Below are 12,435 nucleotides of genomic sequence, written 5' to 3' on the forward strand. Positions count from 1 at the left end.
TATGAGCCTATGCTAAGAAAACACAGGGCCCAAAATCCATTATCTGAAAGGTGGCAGAATCCATGCCAAGAAAACAAACTTAAAAACTGGACTGGAGCAATGAATCTCATTAGGCAAACTGTGACAGAGTCTGCTGGTTACTGATTTCAGGTCCTTTTACTTTTATTTCCTACTAACAGAATTCCTATTTTATTCAGTTCACCAATGGACCCGTATTTTGCAGTGTAACAATTAAGAGCCAGAAAATTAAGCATCATTTGTTGAATGGCAGTTCCAGGAAAATTTGTTTAAGAGGTTAACTCAACTGGGAGGAGAACCACTTGTAACTTTACCCTACCCCTTCTTCTTTCTACCTGAAACTTATACAGCTACATGGACTGCAGCTCCAGCTACCATCCTGTGACTACGGGGAGAACCCTGAAAATGAAAACCATGTGCAAACGTTAGTATAGTCAGAAGATAGAGAAATTCTGATCCCTAATGATGTCACAGAACTGTTTATAAAACTTTTAAAATTCCTTTCTGAGCTCCTTTTAACTAAAAGAATTTGTAAATTTGTAAATTCCTAACTTGTAGAGGCCACTGTAATCTGGTCTTTATTACCAGCAGCTAAACACAATTCCTAAAAGATACAGAGCAAATGTAAAAACTCCCCACAGTGTCATCTTCACACACCCAAGTTTAAGGAACAAGAATCCCAAGAAAAACAACTCCTGAAGATTAGTTCAAAGCCAAAAATTATGAAATATATGAAGACATCTATCATCAGAGTTAATGAACAAAAAAAATGAAAGAATTCCAAATCTCTGAGTTTTATGTTTTAAATGTTCAAATAAGTAACGGAAGAAATATAACCCTTAAGGCAGTAATAGCAAGATACTATGAAAAAAGAGGCAAATTAAAAAATAAAAATAGAAATTGTAAATAGGATTTACTCAGAAAAGAAATTCACTGCTCGGTTAACCGTAAGCATCAATTTGAAGATACAGCTAGAGATACTATCCATAAAGCAGATAAGATAGAAAATATGGGGGTTGACATCCAAAATACATAAAGAGCTCATGCACCTCAACAAACAATAAGCAAATAATCCGATTAAAAATGGGCAGAGGACCTGAACACTTTTCCAAAGACGAAATTTACATGACGGAACAGGCACATGAAAAGATGCTCCACATTGCTAATCATCAGACAAATGCAAATTAAAACCACATTGAGATATCACCTCACACCAGTTAGGATGGCCAATATCCAAAATACAAATAACAACACATGCTGATGAGGATGTGGATAAAGGGGAACCCTCCTATACTGTTGGTGGGAATGCAAATCAGTTCAAAAATTGAGGAAAGCAGTATGGAGGTTCCTCAAAAAACTCAAAATAGAAATACCATTTGACCCAGGAATTCCACTTTAGGAATTTACCCAAATAATTCAGGATCCCAGATTCAGAAAGACATATGCGCCCCTATGTTTATCGCAGCACTATTTACAATAGCCAAGAAATGGAAGCAACCTAAGTGTCCATCAGTAGATGAATGGATAAAGAAGATGTGGTACATATACACAATGAAATATTATTCAGCCATAAGAGGAAAACAAATCCTACCATTTGCAACATGGATGGAACTAGAGGGTATTATGTTCAGTGAAATAAGCCAGGCGGAGAAAGACAAGTACCAAATGATTTCACTCAGCTGTGGAGTATAAGAACAAAGCAAATACAAAGGAACAAAACAGCAGCAAGACTCACACAACGCAAGAATGGAGTAAGAGTTACCAAAGGGAAAGGCACTGGGGAGGGTGGGTGGGAAGGGATAAGGGGATTAAGGGGCATTATGATTAGCACACATAATGTAGAGAGGTGCCGGGGAAGGCAGTATAACACAGAGAAGACAAGTAGTGACTCTGTAGCATCTTACTATGCTGATGGACAGTGACTATAATGGGTTGTGTGATGGGGACTTGATAATAGGGGGGAATGCAGTAACCACAGTGTTGCTCATGTGATTGTACACTAATGATATAATAAAAATACATAAATAATTTTTTTAAAGATAGAAAATATGAAAGAGAAATTAAAAGACATGAAAAAGAATGAAAATCCCAATCATATACCTAAGTAACAGGATAAGGAAATATAAAAGGAAGGTGATAACATCTGAAGAGACAGAGCGGAAAATTTTTCAAAATAAGGAAAAACATTTGAGTCCTCAGAATGAAAAATTAAATCCACACTCATCTCAAGCAGGGTAGACCATCAACAGATTTTCTTTTAGCACAGATACCAGAAAACAAACTAGAATAAAATCTTTAGTTATAGGAAAACAACTATTATACTAGAATTCAAACTGGCATACAAAAGAGCAAAATAATGACATTCTTAGATATAAAAAGACTAACAGAGCTTGCTTACTACTTATTAGCCACAGATCCTGAAAAAAACAAAAACCAGTAACTTTAAAAAAAAAAAAAGACCCAGAAAGCAGGAGGGAAAATTAAAAATTGGGTTAAGTAAAAAAGTCTAAATTATAAATGGCTATTTAAAAAAAAAAAACAGAAACAGCTTAGTAGTTGTTTTTTTTTTTAATAAGGTGTAATTTAAATATAAACAACACAGATTTTGCAAGAGAGAGAATACAAAAGCCCTTAGCTTTGTTCAAAGGGAGTAGGGATTAATTGTAGACTCATAAGAAAATATAAAGTATGGTTGAGAATCAGGCTTGGGGTTGATTAATGATTGTGCATTGAGTCCCCTATACAGAATTTTATTGTTGTTAACAACCATTTGATCCATAAATATGAGAGATGCCCTCTCAAAAAACAGAACAAACAAAAAAAAGTTTACCATTAAAAAATATATATATATAAAGTATGCACAGTGAAATTTCTGGGTAATCACTATAAGAAAAAAAATATGTAATCTCCCAATCAATACAGGATTAAAATTAAAAAGGAACAAAGCACATTCAATCAATCCTAAAGACAGAAAAAGAGGGAAAAACAAAGTATGGTAAATAGATAACACAAAATGAAATTTTAGAAATAAGCCCAAAAGTAGCAGTTAGAAGTATAAATTAACAAATTAAACTTGCCTAAAAGATTCTCAGATTAGTTTCTAAAAAAAACCAAGCTCCACTACATTTACAAGAATGTTCATGACAGCACTAACTGTGATTGTGAAAAATTAGAAATCTAAATAACAATAAAGGAATTAAACTGTGGTACATTCTGAGAATACTAAAAAGCAGACAAGTCAGTATGTACTGACATAGCTGTATCACAAACTGTAGAACATTATTATATAGTATGATAGCATTCCTGTAAAATAATACTAGATGGTATTTATTATACACCAATAAGTATTGAAACAAATGGTGGTGGTGGTGGTGGTGGTGGTGGGTGAGTGGGTGGGTGTGATGGAGTATTATTCAACCATAAAAAAGGAAGGAAATCCTGCCATTTGCAACAACACAGAGGGACCTTGAGGACATTATGTTAACTGAACCAAGACAAGGACAAATACAGATCTTCCTCAACTTACAATAAAGTTACGTCCCAATAAACCCATAGTAGTATCAAGTCCAAATTTCACTTAATACACCTGACCTACTGAACATCATAGCTTAGCCTAGCCTAACTTAAATGTGCTCACAACACTTACATTAGCCTACAGTTCGGCAAAATTATTGAACACAAAGCTTTATAATAAAGTGCTGAATAATTCATGTAACTGACTGAATACTTACTGAGTGAAAAACAGAATAGGTATATGGGTACAAAGTGGGTGTTAAGTGGTTTTAACAGTTGTTCATCCTTGTGATCACACATAGCTAACTGAACTGCAACTTACATCACCACCCAGCAACATGAGAAGGATCCTACCACATATCGCCAGCCGTGTAAAAAACCAAAATTCAAAATCCAAAGTAAGGGTTCTACTAAATGCATATCACTTTTGCGCCATCTTAAAATCAAACAATCTTAAATCGAAACACTATAAATCAGGGACCATCTGTATTACTGACCTAACTTAAATGTGGAATTGAAAAAGAGAAACTCATCAAAACAGAAAACAGACTGGTGATTGTCAGAGGCACTGGGTGGCAGGTAGGGTAAATTGGGTGACGGTGGTCAAAAGGTAAACTTCCAGGTGTAAGATAAGTAAGCTCTGGTGATGTAATGTACAGCATGGTGACTACAGTTAACAATAATGTACTGTGTATTTAAAGTTGCTGAGAGAGTGAATTTTAAAAGTTCTCATCAAAAGAAAAAATTTCCAACTATATGAGGTGATGAATATTAACTTACTATAGTAATCATTTTGCAATACATACATTATAACAAATTATGTTGTACACCTTAAACTAATAAAATATTATATGTCATTATCATCTCAATAAAACTGGAAAGAAAAAATAAGGAGACGGGCCAGACACGAAAAGGATAATGGTTCACTCAGACTGGGGAGAGCACAAAAAGCACATCAACTTAATTTTTTAATTCATTATTCTTTTTAAGCAGAAGGGAAGATTTGAAGCAAATACAAAGAATGAATGACATTTGTTCAAGCTGAGTGTGGAAAACACAGCTACTCATTCTATGTTCTATATTTTTCTGAACTATTTGTGTTAAGTATATGTTATTAATATAACAAATTAGTAAAACATAATATATAATTCATACATTTTACAGATTTATAGTGAATTATTTGTATTATATATCTTCATTAAGCAAAAATTTAGAAATGAAATAGTGCAACACTAGATCAGTCCCTAAAACCTTGGTTCTATTCCATTTGACAGTTCTTCCCTAATAATATAAGTAGCCAGGAAAGATTTCAATAAAAAGAGGCAGAAACCAGGAAAAAGTTACAGCTCACCTCCTGTAGGAAAGAAATAGTCTTTCATTTAGAGCTAGAGTAGCAATACCTAACTAAGACAAATTCTTAATGGGCTTTTTGCCATTTTACCTTTTTTGCCCAATCCACCCGAAACATGTTTTCAAAGTAAAATATCTAAAATCTAAAATATCTTCTTTATCTCATTAAAAGTATCTAAGTAGACAAAACTTCTAAACCTCTCAGCCTGTGTTAATTAAGAACACACACACACTAAATACAGAAATACTCATCAGTGTTTTAACCTTTAACCATAATGACAGTGGTCAGTAAATACTGTAAAAGTCTAATCTAAAAATTTCACAGAAATACATATTCACTTGAGATTAATAAAGCAATTCAAATGCTTTTTCTGAACAATGAATACCTGTATACAGTTTCCCTTCAAAAAGCAACCAATCTTTCCCTCAATTCCCATCTACTTATATTTTTCTCTTTCCTTGTTTTCAACATTCGATCTAAGCCTACAATCTCTACTCTCTTCAATGCCCTGTAACAAGAATTCTGCCAAAACCAGGGAACTAGAAGTGCTGTCTCAAGGACTTTTCCTAGGCCTTCAGCATCCTTGGCAGCAATAGCACTAACTTCTGTACCTGCAATTTCTCCCTTTCTGATATTTCATTACCCACCCTTGGTAACTTACTCTGTTATTTTTCCAAATGTGGATATTCATCCAAGTCGTTACTTCTCTCTTCTCCAACAAGAATGTCTTTCAGTTCCCAGTCTTCCTTCTATGCAGCTCCAACTCTAGCTTGACTCCATTACTTTAATTCTACATTTCCAATGAAAACTCCAAGCACCAACAAAACCAACAGGCCCAAAACAGAACTCCCCTTACTCTTCAAATCTGCTCACTTCCTCTATTACTATTAATGCTATCACCATTCCAGAGTGATCAATCTTAACATCTTAGCATCATCTTTGATTATTCCATTTATCAACACCCATTTCTGTCATTTCGTACTTCAAAATGCTGCCTCCCTTCCTTCCTACTCCATCCCTTTCTACTCTCACCTTTTTATAGTAATGGTATCCTAAGTCTTTCAGTTTCTAACCTCCCCTTTCAGACCCATTCTTCCCACTACCAAACTACTTGTCTGAAAATACTACTTTATTTTGGATTTTTATTCATTATCAGTCAAGGTACCATCAGCCCACAATTCCCCGTTCTCTGACAAGTGAGCTATCCCAAACCCACAGATATCTCCCTATGTCTGAGCAACTCAACCCTATCGTGCAGCCATGGCTCCCTGGTCCAAAGCTAGGCACTTCATCCAAGCCAAACCAGACTTTTTTTTGGTTTTTTTTCCCAAAGGAACATGAGATCCAGACTAAGATTTAGTCTCTTGAGACAGAAGATAGAAAACACTAGGAGCTGAAGTCTGTCCATTTTTCACCACCGGAGGCAATATATAATATGGTGGTTGAGAATTTAATCACAGCCCAGACTCCAACTAGATATGTATTTCTCTTAAAAACTATGATGTCCTTAACCATAATACGAAAATAACTGAGTATCTACCTCACAGATTTGATGGGATGCTAAAAGATAACTGGTATAGAATATTTAGCAACTGTTATCTGACAGATAGCAAACACAGTCAAAAAGGCTAAATTCTTGATTGTTGGAATAAGCAGCAGAGAAAATCTGCAGAAATGAAAAAAGAATGAAGCAGACACACAGAGAAAAGCAGAAATAAGAGTAAGACTAATTCAATTGCCTTTCTAAGTCATGGGTATATTTCCATGTTAGGCTTCTTGGCTCCTATAATGAAAAGCCCTTTCTTTGATTATTTATTTAAGCTTGGCATGAATTTTTGTTTTACAAAGGACCCTACTTTCTATAACTGTACACTACAGGAATTTAGAGGAGGTAGTGTCTCTTCTTAAAAACCTAATGGCACCCACATCCTACCAAATTAGGCTGAAATTAAATGTGTTTTCCAATATACCTTTTAAAAACACTACCTTATGCACGTGGATATTTCTACCATGCCTTCAAAGATAAAGAACAGAAACAGGCAGCAAGTGGCATTTGAGGCAATGTTGCTGTCATTCTACCATTCCCCATTTATGACTGCTTTATCTTCCCTTTCTTGATATCCACCTTCCTATCTTGTAATCTTTCTCTGGCCTTGAATCTACTGTGATACCCCCTGGAACAGCCTCACCTACTATGAGTATTTACTAATTTTTTAAAGCATAACCTCCTTTGCTTGATCACCCATCAACCCCAAACTATAACATGCTAAAAAGAGGGGGAAGAAATACAGAGTAGACATCTGCATACTTTAGGTCCTGAAATTTATGTGATTGATTTCATCCCCCATTTGCTAATTCCCATTATTCTAACACTAGAATAGCTGTAATTCTGCTACAGTTCATTCTCACACACCAACAAAACACATCAACAGAATATTACTTTGACTTTCACAATTCTACATAGGCTATTCAGTCATTATTTCTGCTGATTAAAAACTGCCCACACACACAAAAAAAGCTTCCCTTTTTGCTATACATGAAGGTAGAGAAATTGAAATGTTTTTTACCTTCTGTCAAATTCTCTAGTTGACACCAAAAAGAACTACCTATCACACTGCAAATGGTAATACCGTTTTATGATTAATGAAGATTAAATGTATTTCTCCCTGGTATTTCTAGAAATTCATTTGAAAAAATGCTTTTGGCCAGAAAGAATAAGCATTCCTCCCTCATTCTTACAAGAGGTTTACAAAAGTGTTCAGAAAGAAGGTAGCTGGTGAAGTTTTTTATGTGGTTTTGCCAAAAGAAATGAATGTCTGAAAATACTGTGTCCAAGGTTAAATTATACATGTGCAGATGTAGTAAAAAGAATGTCATTAAATTCTTGTGTTTATTCATTACACAGAACCTAACAGAATTATCAATATAACTTCTTTATGTAGTACTGCCATTATATTCTGTGATTAGCTAACTTAACCTTCAAATAGGTAGGGAGGGCTAAAGCCCAAACAACTTTGTTTTATCTGTTCAAAGGATCCATCAACATATACTTACTGTAGTTCAATTTATTTTTCAGGTTTTATAAAATGACTTTAAAATAACAAGTTAGTATTTGGCTCAAATTCAATATTTGATCAAAAAACTGAAAACCCTTCAAACTAAAACATTAGTGTGGAAGCAACAAAATGGCAGCAGACTCACAGACTCCAAGAATGAACTAGTGGTTACCAAAGGGGAGGGGTGTGGGAGGGCAGGTGGGGAGGGAGGGAGAAGGGGACTGAGTGGTATTATGTTTAGTACACATGGTGTGGGGGATCATGGGGAAAACAGTGTATCACGGAGAAGGGACATAGTGGATCTGTGGCAACTTGCTGCACTGATGAACAGTGACTGCATTGGGGTATGGGTGGGGACTTGATAATATGGATAAATGTAGTAACCACATTGTTTTTTCATGTGAAACCTTCATAAGAGTGTATATCAATCATACCTTAATAAAAAATTTAAAAATAAAAACATTCGTATGTACTATCCTAAGCTACTCAATGAAATATTTTAATGTTTTTGATAAACAGTCCTTACCACTCTGGCTGCTCTTTCCTGGGATTCACATTTCCTGCAAAACCATGGTCCAGTGGGTACTTGAACGATGCCATAGCAAGCTGTTGGGAAATTAAATGTTTTAAAATATGTTAAGATTCAAAAAATCATGAAAAGTCAAAGACCCTTTCAAGTCCTATTAAACTACTTCTCAAACTTCATGTAAACCACCTGCTTTGTAGAAAACTAAAAGTTATATTTATCACCTGTTACCTTAATTAAAATAGTATGACATTTTAATAAAAATGTTAAAATGCCATCATTTATTTCATTTAAATATTATAAACATTATGATTTTAATTTTTTAAGACAAGAAAAGTATTGGGTAAAATTAACACATAAATAACTCAGAAATTCATTAATTCATTCCTATATCCTGAAGGTTAAATAGGAAGCATTTTAGATAAGTCTAATGAATATATGTCCAAATCAACTTTCAAAATGAGCAACAGATACTGAAGAAAATGGAATATAATGTTAAAAGTGGAATACTTTCATTTACATAATGTCCAGAACAGGCACATCTACATAGACAGAAAGTAGAACTAGTGGTTGCTAGGGCTGAGGCAGTTGGGAAGAAGTTTAGAGTAATCACTAATGGGCCCAAGGTTTCTTGTGAGGGGGAGAAAAAGTTTCCAAAATTGGTTGTGGTAATGACTGCAAAACTCCATGAATATTCTAAAACCACTTAACTGGTTTAAACAGGTGACTTGTAAGGTATGTGAATTACATATCAATAAAACCATTATAAAAAAAAGGTGGATTTTTATTCCTACATATATGTGAACATTCCAAGAAGTGACCAAGTATCACCTATTTAAATCAGTCTAATTGCTTGAAAAACTGTTTTCAAATTAATATTAACTAAAAATTTAATTTTTCCCAAAAACCTAAGAACACCAATATCCAACTGACATTCTTACATGGGCTTGCTGAGAGGAAATTTGAAAAGTATCTTAAATATTGGAGAGCACTTAAGGAATATAAAATCAGCCCAAATTTTTAAAACTCCGAAGGCTGAAGCTTCTAATCCCTCTTAAAATTTGTAAGTATCTCCAAGTAAAAATGTTTTTTATTGGCCAAGAAATATGGCATCACTGTCCAAATATTTGTATTTTCATTCAGAAATACTTCTAGAGAGAAAAATTTTAAGATCTAAGTTAACATTTTCTACATTGGGAGATGAGACTGCTTATCAAAACTTGGTAATTTATCATCTGATTCCTAAAAAGTATTTCCACAAATGAACACAGTAATGGAAATACTGTATACCAGTTTAAGGCCTTAATATCAGTACCTAGTTTGACACACAGTTTTCACTCCTTAAAAAAGTAAGGTGTGCAACTTTGCAAACTTTATGAGAAACTGAGAACAACTGCATTCTCAGGTAGCTAATTCACTATCTCCTAAATCTCCCTCCCTAGTTCTGAGATTTCATTCTATAAAGATGCACTCTAGCCCCTCCATTGATCAAACTTTCCTCTCTCGTTTGGTAACGTCCTTTCCAAAACACAACTTAAACATCCGCATCACTCAGTGCCAGATTCAGAAATGGGAAACGGGGGCCGGTGGATGAAGAACTGGGAGAGTGTAAAATCCACCAAAGAATTTACCTGGTTGGTTTCAGCCTCTATTTCTTACCACGTGAACAGAAAGAGTCAGACACTTCAAGGGCCAGAAAACTATCTTACTAGTGTCCTCGGCATTTCTGTATATCCAAAAAACTCACCGATTGGAAACACCCAGAAATAAGCTAAGATGTTCCCCAAGTCACCGGCGGCACCACCACCTCCTCTTCTCTTCAGTCACTTGGGCTGAGGAATTAGCCTGACGCAGCCCCGACCAGCCTCATCCACCAGCCCCGGGAAAGCTCAGCCAAAGCTGCTCCTGCAAGCAGCCCGACTGCCGCGGTGGCCTTCCGCCGTCTTCGCAGGAAGCTCACAGTCCTCAGCAGCAGGATCTCCGCCAGGAAGCCTGGGGTGCACCAGCGAGCGCCCGCCCGCCCTAATCTCGAGCGGCATGGCAGGCCCCCGAGCTCCCCCACTCTCCCGGACGCAGCGAGTGGCGCTCCCGAGCCAGGCTGCATGCCACAGAAGTCTCCAGACACACTGCGGCAGAGCGGAGTGTGCAGCGAGGGGGAGGGAGCTCCGCGTGCAGCCCCAAGCCCACAGCCACCCTGACGCCCCTTGAGGGACGCAGGCCAGCCCCCCACCTCGCTCCCCGGCGCTGGCCGCGGCCCCGCACCCCCCTAGCCTCCAACCGCCTCGGAAAGTCTCCGGACCCACGGCTCCCGGCGCAGGCGGCGGCCAAAATGACACTTGAGTGAGTGCGGAATCACATGACAGTCCAGGCCACACGCACTTTCTTCCACATGCACAGCCCACACCCCCAACACCCCGACACAGACCCTCCGAGTCAATCCAGGGCCGCGGAACGGGGCCGGGGCGGGGGCGGGGGCGGGGCGGGAGAGAACTGGCAGTTGCTGCCAAGGTGGGGGGAAGCGGTGACGGTTGGGAGCAGGCCGGGTTCGGCCCGGCGGGCGGTTGGGTGTTTACCTTGATGCACCGCGACGCTGCAGCCGTGCCCGTCGCAATAAACCAGCGGGTTCTCGGCCCAGCCTCTCTCATCTGAGCAAACGCAACAGCCTCCAATCATCTCCTTCATACTATGGGAGACCTCGTCCTCCAGTGACACGGGCCGGTCGCTAGAGACCATCTAAGAGGGAGTTGGGGGGACCATTAAAAAACACATACAAGCCAATCAGTGCTTACACCCGCACAGCCACCCGCGCCCCCACTCCCTTCCCGGGGCCCTCTGCCCCCTCCCGCCTCTCGGCCGCTCGCTCACTCAGGCTTTGCCGCTCAGTCACTCACGTTCCGTACAGGAGTCAGGAGCCATGTCCTTGCTGACTCCCCCCACCTTCCCTCCACCACCTCCTCCGCCGCCTCCGCCTCCTCGTCTTCTTCCCTCCCCACCTCCACCCGGCCGCTAACGCTGGAGCCCGCAGAGGGCACACATAATCAAGTAGGCCTCCGCACAGGCGCAATGGGGCGGGTTCCCGCTGGGCCGAGACAGCGAGGGAGGGGAAGGGGGCTGCGCTTCCTCCTCCGAGCGTCACTCGGCGTGCGCGCCCACCCGACGACTGGTGTGTAGATGGACCGGGAGAGGCGAGGCTTGCGTGCGCGCCGCCACGCCCGGCCGGCAGCCCCGGCCTACCCTCCTGCCCCTTCCCCTCCCCCGAGCCGCTCGCAGCCGCTGAGGTGTGCAGCGAGTGGGGGCAAGTGGAGCCGGCGGCGCGCTGAGGCCCGAACAAGCCAACCGGAGAGCGCGGGGGCGCGCACGCGGGGGCGGGGACTTTGGGGCCGCCTTCTGCAGCGCCTGTCGCGCGGGCTGCGTGTGCGCGTCGTGAGGCCTCGGAGGGACGGAGCAAAGGAGGATGCGCGCGGATGGAGGGGATATTTCCGAGCGGCTCGAGGGGACTACACCGGGGTTGTCTTACTGCACTAGAACCTAACTGCCGGATTTTCCCTCAAGGACTGGCCCATGGGTAGCCAGATTTAGGCAAGATTGCCAGCTTCCATGCAGGGTGCAGTGAAGCATGGCTTCCTGCAGTTGGCCACGCTAACTTCACTGTACTGCCGCAGCCTCACTACCCATTAAATTCACATCCTAGATTCTACCCAAAGTTCACCCAGTGGAAGTGCCACTAAATCTGCCGCCCATTTACACACCACATCGGCCCCAGTAGCAAATGAAAGTGCAACACAGACCGAAGGTCAAAAGCCTGAGTTAGGGTTATACTAGACTAATCCTCAATTTGCTGTGTAGGAAGGAGTACCAAAGGTTGTTAATCAGAAATTAGCAATAAAATGTGATGATCTGGAAAATGCAGTTAGATGACGCTAAGTATTAAGGAACGCATGTTCTAGTCGGTCACAAAATGACACCATGAG

The 12,435-nt window shown here is 39.8% G+C and overlaps 1 protein-coding gene across 6 annotated transcripts in view; it reads right to left on the bottom strand.

Annotated features, from left to right (window-relative positions):
* Positions 1 to 11,765, bottom strand: part of MLLT10 (MLLT10 histone lysine methyltransferase DOT1L cofactor) — a 295,452-nt gene extending 283,687 nt beyond the window's left edge. For 3 of the 6 annotated variants that reach the window (XM_073229111.1, XM_073229106.1, XM_037006007.2), the window contains exons 1-3: positions 11,330 to 11,765; positions 11,038 to 11,197; positions 8,465 to 8,544 (exon numbers count right to left, since the gene is read on the bottom strand). In XM_073229111.1, the coding sequence (XP_073085212.1) occupies positions 8,465 to 8,544; positions 11,038 to 11,197 (240 nt within the window). In that variant the 5' untranslated portion in view covers positions 11,330 to 11,765. Of the gene's footprint in view, positions 1 to 8,464; positions 8,545 to 10,211; positions 10,671 to 11,037; positions 11,198 to 11,329 lie in introns of those variants that run through there. The other 3 variants (XM_073229105.1, XM_073229110.1, XM_073229107.1) reach the window with 3 other exon arrangements.
* Between the last annotated feature and the right edge of the window lie 670 nt (positions 11,766 to 12,435).

This window comes from Manis javanica, chromosome 2 (assembly GCF_040802235.1).
Source record: "Manis javanica isolate MJ-LG chromosome 2, MJ_LKY, whole genome shotgun sequence".
NCBI lineage: Eukaryota > Metazoa > Chordata > Mammalia > Pholidota > Manidae > Manis > Manis javanica.